The sequence below is a fragment of the Nycticebus coucang genome, chromosome 2 (assembly GCF_027406575.1).
Source record: "Nycticebus coucang isolate mNycCou1 chromosome 2, mNycCou1.pri, whole genome shotgun sequence".
In the NCBI taxonomy this organism is placed as follows: Eukaryota; Metazoa; Chordata; class Mammalia; order Primates; family Lorisidae; genus Nycticebus; species Nycticebus coucang.
The window spans coordinates 183,908,900-183,927,825 of NC_069781.1; the positions used below are offsets into that span (position 1 = coordinate 183,908,900).

Consider the following 18,926-nt stretch of genomic DNA (forward strand, 5'->3'; position numbering starts at 1 on the left):
GTCGGTCCCTGGATCCAACTTCGAGAACCACCGCCCAACTTTGCCTTTGCCCCGGCCTCTCCCAGAAGCAGCCAGAAAGCCCCCAACCAGGCTCTGTGCTGCCAACCCAGGGCCCACCCTATCATCTCCACTGCACTATGCCTGTCCACCAAGCTCCTGACACTGTCCAGCAGCTCTGACCTGGACCAAGGTGGAGCAGGCTCAGAGCAGCCCAAGGGAAGCCCTGCCTTAGCCGCAGAAGAGGCCAGGCTTCATCCCCACTGGCCAGCAGACTCTGAGGTCTCCTGGGCACCTGTACCCCCCACCCAGCCCTGCCAAGAGCCGGGAGGCAGAGCTGAGGCCAAGGGCCCACCTGGCATCCAAATCTGACTAAACTGTGCCTTCTGACATTGTGAACACCTCAGCCCCTTGGGCCCCTGCTGAGCTACCCCCCGGAGCCTCTGAGGCTTGCCTTGGTTTACCTATTTGTGTCCTTACAATGTGGTATACGAATTGGCCCGGGTCAGCATGGGATTGGACAGGGGGCCCGTGAGCGTCCCTGTCTAGGTGTTTGGATGCTGGAGGTGTGGGGAGCTGCTGGCAAGGCTGGTTGAAGCCTCATGACCTGGCAGCAGCCGACTGCCCTGGCTCCTGGTAGACGTCAGCAGAGGTGTGTGTAGGTCCTGCCACAGGGCCAGATGGAGGGAAGGGGGCAGGCCAGCCTTCTATGCAGGCTGGGGGTCCAAGCCTGTCCCCACTCCAAGCCCTATCTGTTTATAGCCCCTGCAGTGGGGTCTCTCACGACTCCGAGTCCCTCCTCTTCCTCACACTTCACATTGAATCCACCTGCAGATCAAAAGCTACTGGGTGGTGCCTCCTCTCTCCCCAGCCCACCCTGTGCAGTGCTATCTCCCTCACTGCCCACAGGTCCTACTTGGCCCAGCTCCTCCTGCCAAGCCTGGTCCCCCTGGTGCAAACAAATGTCCCTTCAGCCTTCCCCCAGCACCAGAGCTCAACGCTCTGCCCTGAAGGGCACGAGGACTCCAGCCCAGATCCACATGCGTTTGAGTGTCTGACATGCCAGGGGGGACCTGCCGTACTCTGTACAGTGGGCACGCCACCTTGCTCACCTCACCCTCATCTTGTTAGATGCTGAGTCACAGTCGCCCAACCTGAACAGTAAATGCTGCCTTTACCCCTCTGTAGCCCTCACTGGCAGGACGTCTGAAGCCCTGTTAGCTCTGCCACATGCCAGGAGACCAGCCAAGCCCCCAGGTGCAGCCCTGGATTCCCCAGCTCTGTTTCCTGGGCCCATCCCAACTCACCAGCCTTCCTCCAGATGTCCTCAGGCATGTAGCCAGGGAGGGTCCTTGGCATGAACTCCCTGGAGACGTCTGAAATACAGGAACTGGTGTCATGTGTAGGGCGGGGCCATCTGGCTGCCTTCTATGCTGGGGGCTCCTTGTACCCCGGCTGGGCCCTGAAGGCAGGGCATGAGTGTGCTTGCCTGGAAGAGGGGTCGCCAGGTGCCCAGGGATCTTTCACCTGTCCCCAAGGCAGGGCCAGACAGTGCTCAGGGAGGGGACACACTGGGGCTTGCAGACCTTGGATTCTGCTGAGAGCAGAGCATATCCTGGGTCCCTTCTGTTTTCTCATCCTTAAGGGGAATGAACAGAGACCCTTGGGGGCCCCCTTAGCTCTAAGCCTCTGGCCAACCAGCCTCCTGAGCTCCAGGCCAGGTGGTGTTTTTTTGTGAAAACTGGAAAAGGTGACTCATTTTCAAGCTTTGATTTGTGTTTTATGGAGGCATCAGCCTCGCCCCTGCCCAGGCCCTCGCCCCTCCTCGGTGCACACCTAGCTGAGACCCCTCGGGGCCAGTGGAGCTGCCAAGGGTCCGAATGGCAGCAGATGCAGGGCCCTTCTTCATGTCCTCGGTGTCGCTGCAGCGCCGGGCCCAGTGGTTGAGCTCCTCGCGGTCAGCCTCCTGGCACCGGCGCAGGACAGTGAGGGACCTGCGCGTCTTCTCCACCATGTCCATAATGCAGTTCAGGAGCTGTGGGCAGGTGAGCGGCCTTCAGCACCATGGGGACAGGTACAGCCACAGGCGGCCCTGTGTTGCCACCTCAGCTGGAGCTGGACTCCCAGGGCCTCGACCAGCTCAGCATCCATGAGGTCAAGGGCTGTACACCATTCTCCTGCCCAGAAAGACAGCAGAGCAGGGAGCCTGGGCCCCCAGCATGCGTGGGCACCAGAGTCCCATGGGAACCAAGCTTGGGCATGGGCCGGAGATTGGGCTACCTCAAGGACCCCATTTACCACCTCACTATTCTACCCAAAGGCAGCTAGAGCAGGAAGGATGCTGACGATGATGTGGGAAGGGCACCCAACGCTTGCTTAGTGGGAGCTGCAGGGCCTCCTTCTAGGACGAGCCCACCCATCCCCAAACCAAGGGCTCGGGTGTCCTGCCACAAAGAGGCCCCAGAGCCGCTTTGCCCCAAACCCCTTGCAAGACTCAGCTGTACTCTGGGAAGAGCTGTTGACAGCAGGTGCCCAGGTAAAGGGCTGCTCAAAGGAGTTGGGCAGCCAGGTGGAGCTGAGCCTGAGAGCCCCATGCAGCCCTGCTGCCCCCAGCAGCTCCAGGTCCCATGGAGGGGCAGAACCCCTGGAAGAAGCTGCAGCATCCTTGGTTCCTGCAGGGACACTCACGTTGTTGAGGTGGTTCCACTCTTCAGCCCACTCACGCTCTGTAAGCCTGTGGTCAATCACTTCCTCCTGCCGAGACCCATGTACTGCTGCAGAAGGGGTGGTAAGTTTAGGATTTGCTCACACCCCGGAAGGCTCCTCATTGTCTCTCCTCCCACTCCATGCTCTGCCCTGCTCTCCCAGACCCCTCCTACCCCAGGCTCCACCCTGCTCTCCTAGGCCCCTCTCACACTCAGGCCCCCATCTGCACTCTCAGGCCCCACCCCAGGCTCCTACACATCCCTCAAAGGCCAGGTCACAGGGCCCCTCCTCCTCAGCAGCCCAGAGTCCTCAGAATTCCTTGAGTCCTGTTTGTCCCTGGTTGTTTTGTAATTGTAGGTGCTTCCTTGTTTACTCTGGTTCTCTCAGTAGGCCGTGTCCACTCCACAGGGGAGGGTGGGGTGTCCCTTTTGCCTCTCTGTCCCCAGGGTGAGCTCTGGACTGGCGAGAGACAGTGCTCAAGCTCATTGACTGCTGCTGGAGTGGCCAGTCCACATGCAGCTTCTGGCCATGCCACCAGCTCCCAAGTGGGCTCAGATAGGGACAGAGTAGGGATGGACAAGCATTCCCCAGGGGACCCTGGGCCCTCATCTCACTGCTCTGTGCCTCAGTTTCCCTGCCCTGCCTACCTCCCAGGGGTATGAAAAGACTTCCAGGGTCATAGGCACAAGAGGGATGTAGGGGAAGAGCCTGGGCTGATTTAGGGAAGAATTTGTGAGTGACCGCCGCCAGGCCCCAGGCTTATCACTTTACCTCCTCTGTGCCTTAGCTCTGAGGGAGCTTTTCTTCCTGTTCCCACTTTACAGACTAGGAGCATGAGGCTGGTTAAGGGTCACCATGCTGGGAGTGAAGGAGGCAGGTGTGGGCCCAGGCTGGCTCGAGATGAGGCTGTGTCCTCAGCCCAGGCTGGTGACACTGGCCCAACCACCCTAGACTTGGCCTCAGGACACCTCCATGTCTAGTCCTTACATAAGAAACTGCAGCCTGACCTCATGGTGGGCTTGCTGAGAGCCTGGCCGGGGAGGATGCCCTTCTAACATGCAGCTGCTCTCAGCCGATCACGAGACTGGTGGCCAATGGACTCAGACTGGGCAGATGCTGCGCTGGCCCGTGGGCTGCCTGTGCACTGCACTCCACGCCTGCCCAGACATTGCCTGACCATGCTGCAAGACAGTGCGTGGACACTACCCTGGGTCTGAGGACTGCCTGATTTGAGAGTTCTCAGCTCAACGTCTGTTGATTTTACTTTTCTAAGGTTTTCCCTGTAACAGGCTAAGGAATTGAAATGGTGTGGGGGGGGGGCAGTAATTGGAAACTGAGCTGCGGGACACGTCCAGCCACATGCCCACCACCTGTGGTGTCTCGTCCTGTGGCTTTTTTAAACATCAAATGTTCCCAGCACCCACCCCACTGTGGCTTCCCCAGCACTGGCTTCCCGGGACTGAGGTCTCTCTGTTTAGGCCTCTTCAGCCCCTAAGGCTCTCCTAGCCCCCAAATCCAAAATGGTCCCTCCAAATTATAGAAGGGGAGGGGAGATGGCGGCCACAGCTCGCTGCCCACTGCCCTGCTCTGCTGCCTGCAGAGCTATGCCTGCACCACAGCCTCAACCAAAATAGTAGCTGAGGTCTGCCAACAGCTGGCGTTTATTTTTGCATTAGCAGGAGCGGGTGGGAATTAGGTCCTGGCACTCACCTTTCCGCCTAAATGGTTGGCCCTGGGCCTGGAGCTGACCAGGCTGCCTGACCCCACTGCAGCAAGCCAGACACTGTCACCTGCTGCCTGGGTGGGCCCTGGAAGCTTCCACGGGGTGGGGGTGGAGAGATGGGCTTGTTCAGGGCAAGGCCTCTGCTGACCCTGCCGTCTGGCCCCCATCAGCAGCCTCTGGGCTCTGTCTCCCAGCCCACATACCCAGGGGACCCTGGGGTGGGGGCTGGGCCTGACCATCTCCTGGTCCCCAGCACACAGGAGGGTCAGAAGGTCAGGGAAATGTGGCTAAGGGGCTCTGGGCAAATCACTTGTACTCTCTGGGCCTCTGCATCTGAGATACAGGTGCACTGTCCTACTCCTGCTGATCACAGCGGGGCCTCATGGGGCACTAACTGCCCCAGTCTTCACACAAACCTAAGGAGCAGGAGCCCTGCTCAACGACGTAGCAGAAGAGGAAACTGAGGCACAGAGGGCCACGTGATGATCTGAGGCAAATGCAGAGATTCACCAAGCTGGGATGGGAACTGAGTGGTCAGCTCCAGGCCCAGGGCCACCCATCTAGGCAGAAAGGTGAGTGCCAGGACCCCAGGACAGGCTTCTCTGTAGCCACAGCATAGCCATCCAGGAGGAAGGAGCCCTCGTGGCCCCAAGGTGTGCCAGGTGAGATGTCAGGCTGACTGCCAGACAGAGGTCCCCCTCAAAGGCTCTGGGACATGGCCCAGCCAGGCAAGGATCCCTCACCCATCCCTTCAACTTCCTTCAGGACAGACAAGACCAGATGGCAGTCACAGGATATCTCCCCAGTTCAGGTGTACACAGCTGTTGGCAGTGAACCCACCATACACACTGGGGCACACACGTGCTCCTGCTAACACATTTGTGTCCAAGTCCCCGCCCCATGCTCTGCTCACCAAGGTGCCGATGACGCTCCCGCAGCTCCCGGAAGTCAGGGGAGCGGTAGGGGTCGCGGAAGTGGTGGGCCACAGCCATGTCCTCGAGGCGGTAGTGCGGGGGTGGGGTGGGGTGGGGCACCCCATTGCTGGGGCTGAAGCGTGGGGCGGGGCTCAGGGTGCATGGCCGCTTGTTGAGATGCTCGGGGAGCAGCAGGTCACGGTCCGACCCGTTCTCTTTGGTCCTACCCCAAAGAGCAGGTGGAGTGGGCAGTGGGTATGTGACCACAAGCCCAGGACAGAGGTCCAGGTGTGGGTGAGGGAGACAGGCATGGGCAGAGAGAAGGGCAAGCATGAGGGGACAGACGCAGAGAGTCAGACCAGCTCCCTGGGTGCCCACCCAGCTCCCCTTCCTGCTTCTGGGGCCCAGTGGTCACGAGGCCTGACCCTCTGTGGCAGGACCAGGCAGAGGGAGATGTGCATCCACCCCTCGGACAGCAGCAGGACAAATGTGTCTGTGGCTATGAGAGAGGGACCGGCCTGCACACCTGGACTCCTGGGCACTCGGGGCCTAGGTCCCACACAGAGGAGCTTCTGGCAGACAGACACCTCCTGCCTCTTTCCTGCCCTCTTGGGGCTCCAGGCAGTGAGTCTGTAGCTCACAAGGAGGCTGCTGTACACAGTCTGAGCAGCAGCCCTGCAGGCTGGCCTGACCCTCAGCACCGCAGTGTGCCTGCCTGATATGGGGGAGAGTCTCCACCCATTTCCTCAGAACCTGGGAAGGCTGGTCTAGTTGAAGGGAGGCCCCAGAGCAGGGAGGGGACTGTCCAGGATGCCTATGGGTACCTGTCAGGCGTCCTCCTCTTGCCATTCTCATTCACTTCCAGCAGGAGGTCTGAGGAGTCAGTGGGTGAGGTGGCATTGGCATCCAGTAGGAGCTGCTCATGTTGGGCCAGGTACTGAGCAGGGGTCTGCTTGGCCAGACGGGCGCAGTGCAGGAGCTCCCGCTGCAGCAGGGGCAGGTTTGCCTGTGGGGAGGGCAAGAAGGCTGGGCAATGTGCAGGGTCCACTGCCCCTCTCAGGCCCCCGAGTGACTACGTGCCAGTGACACCTCCTCTATCACTGAGTGACTATGCCAGTGACACCACCTCCACCGTCCCACTTGGGCCCCGAGTGACTCTGTGCTGGTGACACCATCTCCACCGCCCTGCTTGGTCCCTGAGTGACTGCATGGCCAACGCCATCTCCACCACTGAGTGAATGTGCTGGTGACACCACCTCTACTGCCCGACTCTGGTCCCAAATGACTCTGCACGGCCGACACTACCTCCATCACCAAGTGACTCTGTGCTGGTGAAACCACCTCCACCACTGAGTAACTGTGCTGGTGACCACCTCTCTGGGCCTACAGCCCCTTGACCCTGACCTTCCTCACAGCCCAGGGCATGTAGCAATCTGAGTTGCAGTGAACCCAGGCTCAGAGTCTGGTCTCCCAGGCTGGAGCTTCTGCACGTCACCAAGTCCCCAAGTGGTGCTGTCTAGAGGAGGCGAGGGGAATAGTGGTGGGGAGACACCAACTAGTCTTCCCCCTGCACACTGCCAATGCAGGTACCATACTGTTCAGGGCACAGAGGATGACACTGAGGCTCAGAGAGGGGGAGTGAGCAGCTGCAGGCGCACAGCTAACTGTACAAATGAGCCGGGTGTGGAACCTGAGTGTGGCCACTTGCAGGGCCCTCTGCTCTGGACACTGATGTGCACTGATGGGAACCCAGGGTTGGCCCTGCCCTATCCACTTGCTGCTCAGTGAAGCTGGCTGTTAGCATGTAAATGCCAGTGCACTCTCTGTGGCCTGTGCCATGCTGAGCACACGGAAAGTTACCACCAGCAATGACATTGTGACTTGGCCTTGTGTTTATGGGTATGGGCACCAAAGCATGGGGCTGAGTGACTGCCGGGTGTCCAGGATTCATGGGTGGACCCCACCCTGACACCTGTGCTTAGCCCCCGTGTCCAGCTGCCTCCCACCTGGTTTGGGGCCTCTCAGCATGCATGGCTGAGCTCCTCACGCACCTTCCACAAAGTCTTCCCAGAGCCACTGAGGGATGGGCAGGCTGGGCCCTAAGCACACACTGGACACAGGCTGGGGGAGGGCCAGCATTTCCAAGTATTTGTAAATAAATACAATCCCCAACATTCTCATGCATTTCAAAGCTGCCGTGGTAGCCTTCTCCCGCCAATCCTCCCAAGCCGCCATGCACGCATCCACATGAGCCTATCAACAGCCTTTGTGTTCCTGTCAAGTAGTGAGGTTATAGCCTGTTTCCTATCTGGACAGCTGGACAGGGGCCAACTGCCATCTGTCGAACATGTTAGGGGCGTGAGCTAGGAAGCAAGGTCCCAGGAGATTGGAGGATCCAAACATTCTCCCCGTTCCCCAGGGCCTCCCCTTGACCAGGCAGGCACCACTGGTCATTGTCAGGATTCCAGGTCAGCTCAGGCCAGCTGGGAGCTGAGGTTGTGGGGGGAGGGATGGCCAGTGGGGTGGCTTCTCCTAGCTTCTGGAAAGCCCCACCATTCTGTCATGCCTGGGGTAGGCATTAGAGGCTGTAGGGACTCAGACTAGGTAGCCCCAAACATATGGCCTGGACGCACAGGGGTCCTGGCTGTGGGGGTGTCACTCAGCCCCAAGAGTGGGAGGGGATGGGGCTACCCCACTTTGAGCAGCCCCCTCTGTCCTCAGGAGCCCAGGGTGCCCTAGGAGGTGTTACCCCTAAAATGTTAGAGCCCAGCTCCATTGTCCGACCCGCCTTCTTCACAGATGAGACCTCAGGCTGAGGGAAAATTCGTATTTGCAAAAACAAAGATGGCACTAGCTGAGCCATGGGGTCTCTGGCCCTCCTGCTGCTCTGCCAGGCACCTGGTCATGGGGTCTGTGGACACTGTGTGGCCGTGGGCAGCTCATTGGCTTTTCTGGTTCTGCTTCGTCTGCAGATCAGAGCTGTGGAATCTCTGTGGGTTCAGGGAGCTCTGTGTGGAGCTCAGCTGGCAGGGGCCTCACCCCACTTGAGGGGGCCCCAAGTCAGGGCAGGCCCCCAGCTGCACTCTCAGCCATGGTTCATGTCTTTTCTAGGACAATGTGGGTGAGGGCTGCTGCAAGGATGCTCCCCAGTGGGTCTGATGGGCGGTGAATGTTTAGGAAGGCACCACAGACAGGAACCCTGAGGCCACACCCACCAGGCCCGTGTCCAGCCTCGTCAGACTAGGCCCCCCCTCACCCCAAACTCTGCCTCTGTGGCAGCTGTGGCCCTGCCTGGTAGGGGATGCTCCCTTCCCAGGACCATGGGGCAGGGCTCTGGCCCACACCTGGCCAACAAGCCCTGGAGCTAGAACCAGCTGCAGTGTGGCTCATTTTCACTTTTTACTTCTGAGTCTTCTTGGCTTTGGTCTGAAATTCCTGCTAGGGAGAGGGAGAGTCACCCTGCTAGCCCTGTGGCTGAGCTGGGCTCCAAGGCATCTCTTCCCCAAGCTGGCTTTTTAGTTCTGTGAGAGCTCTGTGCACAGAGCTGAAACTGAGGCAGAGAGGGCCCTCCACAAAGCAGTGCTGGGTGTCCTGCCTGGTGCCCATGGTGGGTGGTGACATGGTGGGATATGGGATATTTGGAGGTCACTGGGGACCTGCCGAGCATCATGGCAGGGGGTACAGGCCTGGTGGGCCAGGTATGGAGGGCACCCTGATGTCTCCTAGGTAAACAAGAACCACTAATGCCACCAAGGCACCTCCTGCAAACATCCAATCTGATAGAAAAGCCGGTCCTCCATCCCCAAAGGTGGGCGCTGGAAGTGGTAGAGTCAGCAGGGAGTTGAAAGAAGGAATGGAAGGGGCCAAGGAAGGCCAGGACGGTGGCCGCCTGCCTCCTTGACAGCCCCGCCTCTTCTGTGGCAGCTCAGGAGGGGTGACGTGGGCGCCCCTGGATGGCAGGTGCCCTGCCAAGGCTGTGGGCTCTGGTGTGGGACAGATGCAGGTGTGAGCCCAGCCCCATCTCACCCTCAGTGGGGCCCTCAGTCTCCCACCTGCTAATTGGGAACAATGGTAGTGCCTTGGCTGCCCCCTCCACAGGGGTGCGAAGCAACTTTCTGAAGCGTTCCTGCTCTGAGGGACATTTAAAGCACTGGCTGTCGATGATGCATGACATGCCCCATGTGTGCCCGTTCTTCCCCAGCCTTGTGCAGACTTCCCGAGAGCTGAGACTCATTCCCATTTTCCAGATGCAGAAAACAAAGCACAGAGGAACTCACGAGGCCCTGGCCAGCGGCTGCCCCATGGCAGTGTCAGGCTCCCATCTGTGAGTGTCTGGTTTGGTCTGTCTTCAAGGTCCCCTGAAGGCATGTGCAGGGAGCCCGGCTGGGATGTGCAAGGAGCCTGGCCACCTGCCAGCTGGCCTTGGCTGCAGGGGGTAGGTGGGTGGGTGGTGCCCAGCGTGGGCCCAAGGGCGCAGACAGACCAGCTCATCCCAGTTACACCCCATGAGCCCTGACCTTGGGAGGTACTCAGCAAAGAGGGTCATGTGGCCAAACACACGTGCAAGCATCTCATCCTCATCCCTCAGAGATATGCCACCACCACGGGGGAGTAGAGGACACAGTGACCACCATGCTGGCTTGACACCCCATGGGCTATGCCGTTTCATGTGCACCGGACTCACCAGCATCTTTTAAAGTGCAGATTCCACATCGGTGGGTTCATGCTGGGCCAGGAGCCTGCACTGCCCCTGGGTGCCACTGCTGCTGCCCAACACCACTGTGGTTAGGGAAGCCTTGCCAAGGGCTAGCTGCTATGCTGGACCTTGCCACCCTCTTCCTCTGACACTGCTACATCTTAGCCATGTAGCCACCTAGCTGCCGGTCTGATGCTGCCCGCCTCTGCCTCACTGCAGCCTCTCCACCTCCATTCCAGCCTCACTGGCTGCTGAGACACAGAGGAACTGCCTGCCACTGGGCCTTTGCACATGCTGTTCCTGCCACCTAAAGGGCTGTGTGCTGCTGTCCTATTCCCTCCCTCATCCTTTGTGATGTGAAAGTCCCATGCTCACAACTCAAGGGGCTTTCAGAACGTTTCTCCTGGCAGCAAGGCCCTCCTCTCCAGGTTGTGCTATGGTTGCTGACCGACTGCCTTCCCTCTGCCCCAGCCTGTTCCTGGCTGCATCCCTGAGCCTCACAGAGTACCTGGCACGTGGTCAGGGCACGTGGCCAGTGATAACTGCTGCATCTGGTGGCTGACCAGTCTGTTCTGGCAGCCAATGTGTGGCCTTCACCAGAAGGAACCGGCTCTGACTCTGGTCAGCACCGCTTCCCTGTGTCTGCTGAGAGCAATGCCTGGGGCCTGCTGGAGGGTCTGCCATTACCTTCAGGAAGGGGACGACAAACGGCCGCAGGGGGAAGTTGGTAGCCTCCTGGAGCTTGCAGTGAAACTCCTCGATTGTCAGCGTCGAGTTCTGCAGGAAGAAACCCCCCTTGGGTCAGCATGCCCTATGGAGGCGGCTCTGTGTTAGGCAGACGGGGCGGGGGGGGGACCTGAGAGCCCAGCATGGCACCAACGGCAGCTTGAGAGTGAGTCCACCCCAGTCACTGACATCAGTGTCACTGACACTGGCCCGTGTCATTCACAGAAGGACCCTGCATGCCCCAGACCCCTGCTGCCCCTGCCAACTTACCACCAGGCCCAGCACCAGCGTGCGCACACGCTCCCCGATCTCGGGGGAGATGTCGCTGCCAAACTGCTGCAGAGTGGTGAGGAAACGCTTCAGCTTGCAGAGCTGCCTTGCCCCACAGGCCGGGGGCAGGTGCTGTGTGGACAGGGAGGCCGTGGACGAGGTGGCCGGGCCATTGCTGAAGCCGTTGGGTGTGGACGGGGCGCTGCTGACGGCTGTTGGCGAGTGGCTGCTACCGTTCATCACTGCAGAAGGGAAGGTGGGATGAGGGCAAGGACAGGATGCATGGGGACGCAGCAGCCACAACCAACATGTCAACAGCAATGGTGGCAGTGACAAGACACAACAATGTTGAGGATGATAGCGCTGTGATGTGTCAGTGCCAAAATTACGAGTGATGACAGTGACAGCGACCAGAGTGGCCACAATGAACAGCAGTGATGAGATGGGGTAACGGCAGTGCCAAGGATGATGGTGGGGGGTGGCCCTAGGCCTCGCCCAGTGCCTGAACACACTGACCATCTGTCCTTGCCACCATGCTATCAGGAGCATGTCCACCCCTTTACAAATGTGGACACTGCACCCAGGAGGGGACTCACACACTGGTAGTGGCTGTGGAGTGACCTTTATTTTGGTGGTCTCCTGGCTTGGCAGTACCTCTTGGGCCTTTCTCTAGGCCAGGAAGTCTAGACCCCCAGCAGGGGCACTGGGGTCCCCATGACTGGTCCCCAGACACTCAGCCCCACCAAATTGCCTTGGGCTTCTCTATTCGTTGGGGACCTGCTGGCTCATTTCCCCTTTTCTGGGAGCGGAGGGACTTGGGCAGTAAACTGTTCATCTCCCTCAAAAGGCTAGTGACTCTCACCTCTGCCATGACGGCCCCAAGCAAGCTGCCCACCTGGTGCCTCCCAGCCCTGAGCAGTGGCTGGGGGGCTCAGAGTGGGGCAGCGGGGCTAGGACACCCAAGAACACACAGATATGTGTGTACACAGGCCCCAGCTGGTGTGAGCTGAGGACGTGCAGGTGACCCGAGGGACAGCTGATGGTTGTGTCACAGGGGCCACCCTGTTGGTCACAGAGATGTGCCTACCCAGCCCTACCCTCAGGGCCAGCATCTCAGGTCCCTGGCCCACAACTGAAGCTGCTGAAGAAAGTCTTGGGCAGGTCCTCAGCCCTCAGCCTTGGTGGCAAGAGGCCAAGGCCATGCCTATGGCTAAGGCATCTGTCCTATCCCCTGACTGCCTATACCCCAAGCCCCAGGCTCAGGAGCCTGAACTGCAGCTCCCTGCATCTGTAGATAGGTCAGAGGTCACAGGGATCCCAGGACCCTGGGTGGCAGAGGCAGGAGACTGGATGTTTGTGGGAGGCCTGTGGCCACTCACACCTCAGTCCTGGCCAGTAGCACTTGGCCCGGCCCCTTATGCACCTCTCCCGTGTACAGACACGCTCCCTGCATGTTGTTCCCAGAATGAGATCTCCATTTCCTTGACTCCATGTTCCTCTCTCCACCCACGCACGCCTCTTTTGCTCACTCTGCTGTGGCCTGTGCTCTGTCCTGGGGGTTGCAGGGGCCAGGCTCCCCACCCGTGCCATAGCCCAGGGCACTCAGAGCCACCTGCTCCCTCTGAGGCTGCACCCATCTCCTCACTCTACAGCTGAGGGAGCCCACCAGGGCCTATGCTGGGGACACCCAGTGAGGCAGCTCCCTCTGCCTGCTCCGCGGGGGGCTGGGTGCCCAGACCAGGCACTACCCGCACATCCTGACTGGACCTTGGGAGGTGGCTGCTGCTGACTGGCCCCTCTGCTGTGGCTCTCCCTGGGTCCAGTGACTCCTGCCCCTGTTGCATGCCTGGGGAGACCCTCCTTGTGGGCTCCTGAACTGGCCCCCACCCCCACTGGGCACCTTCCTGCCCTGCCCCTGAGGCTACTGCCCCCAATTTCCTCTGGCTCCATCCTCCCCAGGCGCTGTTACAACTCCAGAGGTCCAGGACTCACTGGTTAATGCTCCTCCCCATCCAGGGGCTGGGCTGGCATGCCCTGCACACAGGGCAGATTGAGCTGTCACCATGTGCCTCTGAGGGGTGGGTGGGGGTCTCAGCAGGGTGGCCTGGCCAAGAGATGACCTCCTGTCCACAGCTGCCCTCATAGACCAAGCACCCACTGGTGGGGTTTTGGGCCCCGGGTGAGGCGGGACCTGAGCTCAGGGTGTCCGCAGTGCCAAGAGTGAAGCAAATATGCCACTGGGGGTCCCTTGGGGCAGAGCCCTCGGGTAGCCCAGCCATGGAGTCACCTGCTGCAGGGCGGAGGCTGGGAAGGAGGGCAGCTGCATGGTCAGTGTGCACGGCAGCCCTCAGATGCAACAGACACAGTCCTGCCCGTGAGGGGCCTGCCACCAAGCCCAGAGGTGCCCTGTGGGTTTGGCTGAAGCCTGGCCTCAGTTTCCTTGTTTGCAGGTGGCCCCAACCCACTCCAAGTTCCACAGGGGGCTGCAGGGGCACAGATGGTGTGGCAGGTCCTATTTTACTGTGCATGTTTCTGGCGTGTCTGCTCTAGCACCCCGAGGGGCCCCCAGTGGACATGGTGACTCTGCTCGCTGTGAGGCCCACCCCCAGAGCAGAACCTCAGAACTCGCCCGCTGAAGGTGGGGTACACACGAAATATCCCAAGGAATAGGCTGCAGGGACAGAACCCAGGGTCCCCGAGGCTCCTGACCCTTCTTGGTATGGCTGCCCCAGCTGCAGATGCATGTGTGAGTGGAGATCTGTTAGCCACCCTGGTCTGGACGGTCCCAGAAGTTCCTTGGGGGCTTGGGACAGACACACCAGCACAATGGCCCAACATGCTCCTGAGCTCCTCTCGAGCTGGAATGCATGGCAGCCCTGGTCTCTCACCCTCTAAGCTCTGCTCAGGGGATCCACTATGGCTCTAATTTTCCCTCTTCCTGGCGAGTTCTGGCCAACCCCACCATGGGCACTGACACATATGTCTACTCAAGACTGAAGAGAACCACTTGTCACCCGGCCAGACCAGGAAGGAGGTAGTCTGTTGTCGTGGGAGACCTCCCAATAGATGGGGGCTCACCTCTTGAGGCTAAACTGGATGGTCTCATGGCGTCTGGACCTCCTAGCCAATTCTAAGACATGCCACTGTCCATGCTGCCTGGTCCCCCACTGCCAGCCCCTGGCCGGCCTGAGCCCGGCCTCCCTGAGGTTCGCTTACCAGCCTTGCCCTGGGCGCCTGGGTCCTCCCGGCGGCCTGTCACCCTCGCCTGCCTGTCTGTACTCCCTCCCAGGCTGCCGGGCAGCCTCAGCAGCTTGCTAAGGAGACGCCGAAAATAACCCCAGCACAAGTGCTTTCATTCCGTGACAGGTGTGTTACTAAGTTAGACTGCACACGTGTCCCAGGCTGAGGTTTGGGGGCACACGCTAGCACCTCTGCAGCTCTTGGCCTCAGGGCCTTGGTGGGGGTCGGGCAGGGATAGGGGCCCCCTGCCAAGGGTGCTGTGGGCAACTCCCTGGACCTGGGAATCAGACCATTCCTGTTCATAGACACGCCCCGCCCAAGAACAGCCACATTCAGGACCATGCACCAGGCACCACAGCACAGCCTCGCACAGCCTGGGTAACGGCAGCGGGAAGGGAGCTCCACACCCCACAGCAGGGCACAGCTGTCCCATCTTCCATGGTCAGTGCCTGGGGGCTGTGCTGCGGCCACACCTGGGCTGTGCCACCAACTGGCTTGTCCTTGGTGGACTGGAGCACGGTGTGACTGCCCCAGAGCTTCCTTTCGTTGAACAGCTGCTGCGGGCCAAGCTCTCTGATGGAAACATCCACTCGTGACTAGTGTCTGCTGGTGCCCCCCGTGCGTACCAGGCCTCCTGGTGTTCCCTTTCTGCTGCCTGCCTCACCTCAGCACTAAGTGCTGTGAATGCTCCCATTTTACATGTGGGGAAACTGAGGCACAGGGGGTCCCCCACCACAAAGGGGAGAAGCTGGGACTCTGTGTGGGCTGGGGTCATCACACCTTCTCAGAACTCACTTGCTCTGCTGTGCTGTGGGGAGAGAGCTGCCTGGAGAGGCTATGCACTGGCTGAGGTCCCACACATGGGTCTATGGGTCTATGGGTCTACTGTTGGGCTCTCCTGGACCTGCCCCTCTCAGCCCCCTTCTCATGAAGGAGGCGGGACTTGTGGCAGACAGTAGTGAAGGCCTCCTTGGAGGCTGTGGCTCCTGTAATTTTACTTACAAAGACAGACCATTGACCACTTTAAGCAGCCATGAAGACGGCCGGGGGGCAGCAGCGTCGCAGGCCTGTCCTCTCCATCTGTGAGCAAAATGAGAACACGCCGTCAGAAGGGCGCGGCTCTGTCCTGCAGGGCGTCAGCCGCCCTTCCCTTGGTGCCTTGGCAGTGGCGTTGGGGATGGGACTCTGTCACCACTTTGGACCAGTTCATTCCCCTGTCTGGGCCTCAGTTTCCTTTTCTGTAAAATATCAAGCTTGGACTGAGTGTTCTGGCAGGACAAGAATCTTAGCATTGCCATCACCTCCATAAACAGGTTAGTTTTTTTCTTTCCTTTTCTTCTTGATGGAGACAGGATCTCTGTCACCCAGGCTGAAGTGCAGTGGTGCGATCACAGCTCACTGCAGCCTGGACATCCTGATTCTCGTGCTCTGGCCTCCCAAGTAGCTGGGACTATAGACGCATGCCACACACCTGTCTAAATTTTTGGAATTTTTTGTAAAGACGAGGTCTTGCTCTTGCTCAGGCTGGTCTCAAACTCCTGAGCTCAAGCAATCCACCCGCCTTAGCCTCCCATAGTGTTGGGATCACATGTGTGAGCCACTGTGCCCAGCCAGCATGGGTTGGTATTTATTTATTTATTATCATTATTTTTTTGAGACAGTCTCAAGCTGTTGTCCTGGGTAAAGTGCTGTAGTGTCACAGCTCACAGCAATCTCAAACTCTTGACCTTAAGCAATTCTTCTTGCCTCAGCCTCCCAAGTAGCTAGGACTACAGGCGCCCACCACAACGCCTGGCTATTTTTTTTTGTTGTTGTTGTTGTAGTTGTCATTGTTGTTTTAGCTGGCCCGGGCCAGGTTTGAACCCCCCAGCCTTGGTGTATGTGGCTGGCGTCCTACCCACTATGCTACGGGTGCTGCCCATTGAGTCTTTTTTTTGCAGTTTTTGGCCGGGGCTAGGTTTGAACCCACCACCTCCAGCATATGGGGCTGGCGCCCTACTCCTTTGAGCCACAGGTGCTGCCCTTTCTTCTTCTTTTTTTTTTTTTTTCCAGTAGAGACAGTACACTGCTCACAGCAACCTCCAACTCCTGGGCTTAGGTGATTCTCTTGCCTCAGCCTCCCGAGTAGCTGGGACTACAGGCGCCCGCCACAACACCCGGCTATTTTTTTGTTGCAGTTTGGCAGGGGCTGGGTTTGAACCTGCCACCCTCAGTATATGGGGCTGGTGCCCTACTCACTGAGCCACAGGCGCTGCCCCATCGGTTGGTATTTTTTTTTTTTTTTTGAGACAGAGCCTCAAGCTGTCACCCTGGGTAGAGTGCCATGGCTTCACAGCTCACAGCAACCTCCAACTCTTGGGCTCAAGCGATTCTCCTGCCTCCGCCTCCCAAGTAGCTGGGACTAAGGCGCCTGCCACAACGCCTGGCTATTTTTTGGTTGCAGCCGTCATTGTTGTTTGGCGGGCCCGGGCTGGATTCGTACCCGCCAGCTCAGGTGTATGTGGCCGGCGCCTTAGCCACTTGAGCCACAGGCGCTGAGCCACCATCGGTTGGTTTTTAAAGGCCTCTTCTCAGGAGGTTCCTGGTGACCCACTTGGCACTATCTTCAAGGGACCTGCGGCCCAAACTATTTTAAAAGTGACTCGAGATTCAGGGCTTGGAGTCTCTAAAGTGAAGCCCAGGATGGCGTAGGCTTGGAGGAGAGAGCATCAAACAGGAAGAAAGATTTGATTTGTCTGAGCTTAAGTTAGTGGCAGAAGCATAGAGACATAGGTTGTAGCTCTGTATGTGCAGGTAGTGAGCACTCTGTCACAGGGGTAATGAAAGGTGGGATGGAGCCCTCTGAGGGTCCTCCCAGCTCTATTAGAGCCTGGTCTGGGTCCCTGCTCCTTCCGCTCCTTACTAGAAGAACTCTTCTTTCACCCTCCTGCCTACAGTGCCGAGCTACACCTGGCTTCAACTCCAAGCTGAATCTGTGCCCAGGCGTCACCATGCACAGGAACCGCCACTCTCCACTCGTGGTTCAAGGTCAATCTCTTGTCAGCTTGGCTTGGAAGCCAATCCCCAGGGAAGCTCTGGAGGCTCTCAGCAGGAATCTGCTGTGAGTGGCGGGGCCTTCTTGAGGGCAGCCACCAGACAGATGCAGGGCTGCGGTTAACCACCCGGCTTTCCAGGGATCACGTGGATTAGGGAACAAATCTGAGGCAGATTGGGGTGGGGGGGTGGCTGGAGTCTCAGGCAGACGCTCCTGCCAACTCGAAGGAACCACAGTGTCAGTTTAGAAAAGAAAAACCCTCGATTGCCTCTTTTATAAGCTTTGTGAGCTCTAAATAGAGCTCTGTCCTCCACCCCCGAAATTGACCTCCAAGGTAGAGTGAGGGCCAAGGGGGCAGGAAGGACCCTGAGCCACACATGCCAGTCGCACACCTGTTCTCCAGACTCACGAAAACAAACCCGTGGCCTCGGCTGGTACAGATTCTCGGGAACAGGGGGTTGCTGAGGGAAAAAGCAGGGGGTAGGAGAGACATTCCCACGAAGTAGGGGCCAGGCCTGGGGCCACAGAGACTGGGAAATGCTCTGTCTGTCCCCGATGCTGGCTGTGCTTGGCAGTGGGTGGCCCCCAGCTGGGTCCTGGGAGCTGTGGCCCCAATGGCCAACACCCTTCTCCCTTAGGTTGAGATGTCCACTACATCCTCCTCTCCCCTATGCAGGCTGGACGTGGACAGACTCTGCCTAGTTGACAGAGACTGCCTGTGGTTTAGCCCAAGGTAAGGACTATTCTGGAAAAGAGAAAAGGGTGACCCCAGCCCAGCCACACTGCCACGTATGTGAGAAAAGCTCACCTAACCTCTGTGCTAGAGGTCCCCCAGCCAGTGTAGACAGACACAGGACCAGCAAAACACCCAGTGCTGAGTCCTGGATGGGCTGTTCCTGTCTCTACACACAGTGGGACCCTGGCTCAGATGGGTTCCTGCAGAGAGCTGGAAACTTCTGACCAAGTGGAAGGTGCAGGCCGGGTGCTAGGCCATAAGGCTCCCACATCCCTGCCTCTGGGCAGCCGGCATACATGGGAGCAGTTGTGGCGCTCCATTTACCAACTGAGTCAGGACTGGCTCAATCCCAGTGTCCTACAAACACAGAGGCTGGACCGATAGCCAATGCCCTTCTCCAGGAGGAAGGTGGGTCACACCCAGAGCTGTCAGCTGCCAGGCCCTGGGGGCAGAACCATGGAGGCAGCCAGGCCCAGCTCACCCTCCAGGCAGACTCCAGGGTAGGGGGGCTGAGAAAGCAGCTCTGGGGCCACCAGGATAAAGAATTTCAGGCTTCTCACCCAGAAAGGGCATCATGGGGTTTCAATGCCTGGGTTTCTGGCTTCGGAGTATGAGGGGCATGTGGATTATCTCCATTAACACCAGGAACAATGCCCCCCACACCAGCCCAAACCTGGAGGCTCCCTATTCCCAACCACTCAGGACCCCAAAATCACTGGGTCCCAAACTTCTTTCCTAAAAGAAAAGGGGCTCTGATGGTGGCTGCACATGAGAACCAGCTGCAATCCGCTCCAGAGTCCCTGAGCCTACCACGAGAGGCTGTGTGCACCAAGCATGCTGATTACTACCTGTCCAGGCCCTACCACACGCCCCTCCTACCCCCA

General features: G+C 59.0%; 1 protein-coding gene across 13 annotated transcripts in view; it reads right to left on the reverse strand.

Moving 5' to 3' along the window:
• CBFA2T3 (CBFA2/RUNX1 partner transcriptional co-repressor 3) overlaps positions 1-18,926 on the reverse strand; it is a 70,243-nt gene that overhangs the window by 6,869 nt on the left and 44,448 nt on the right. For 8 of the 13 annotated variants that reach the window (XM_053555181.1, XM_053555210.1, XM_053555160.1 and 5 more), the window contains 8 exons: positions 15,275-15,352; positions 11,033-11,274; positions 10,724-10,813; positions 6,165-6,346; positions 5,340-5,563; positions 2,686-2,771; positions 1,834-2,032; positions 1,305-1,373 (listed from right to left, as the gene is read on the reverse strand). In XM_053555181.1, coding sequence (XP_053411156.1) covers positions 1,305-1,373; positions 1,834-2,032; positions 2,686-2,771; positions 5,340-5,563; positions 6,165-6,346; positions 10,724-10,813; positions 11,033-11,274; positions 15,275-15,352 — 1,170 coding nt within the window. Of the gene's footprint in view, positions 1-1,304; positions 1,374-1,833; positions 2,033-2,685; positions 2,772-5,339; positions 5,564-6,164; positions 6,347-10,723; positions 10,814-11,032; positions 11,275-14,248; positions 14,847-15,274; positions 15,353-18,926 lie in introns of those variants that run through there. The other 5 variants (XM_053555204.1, XM_053555240.1, XM_053555259.1 and 2 more) reach the window with 2 other exon arrangements.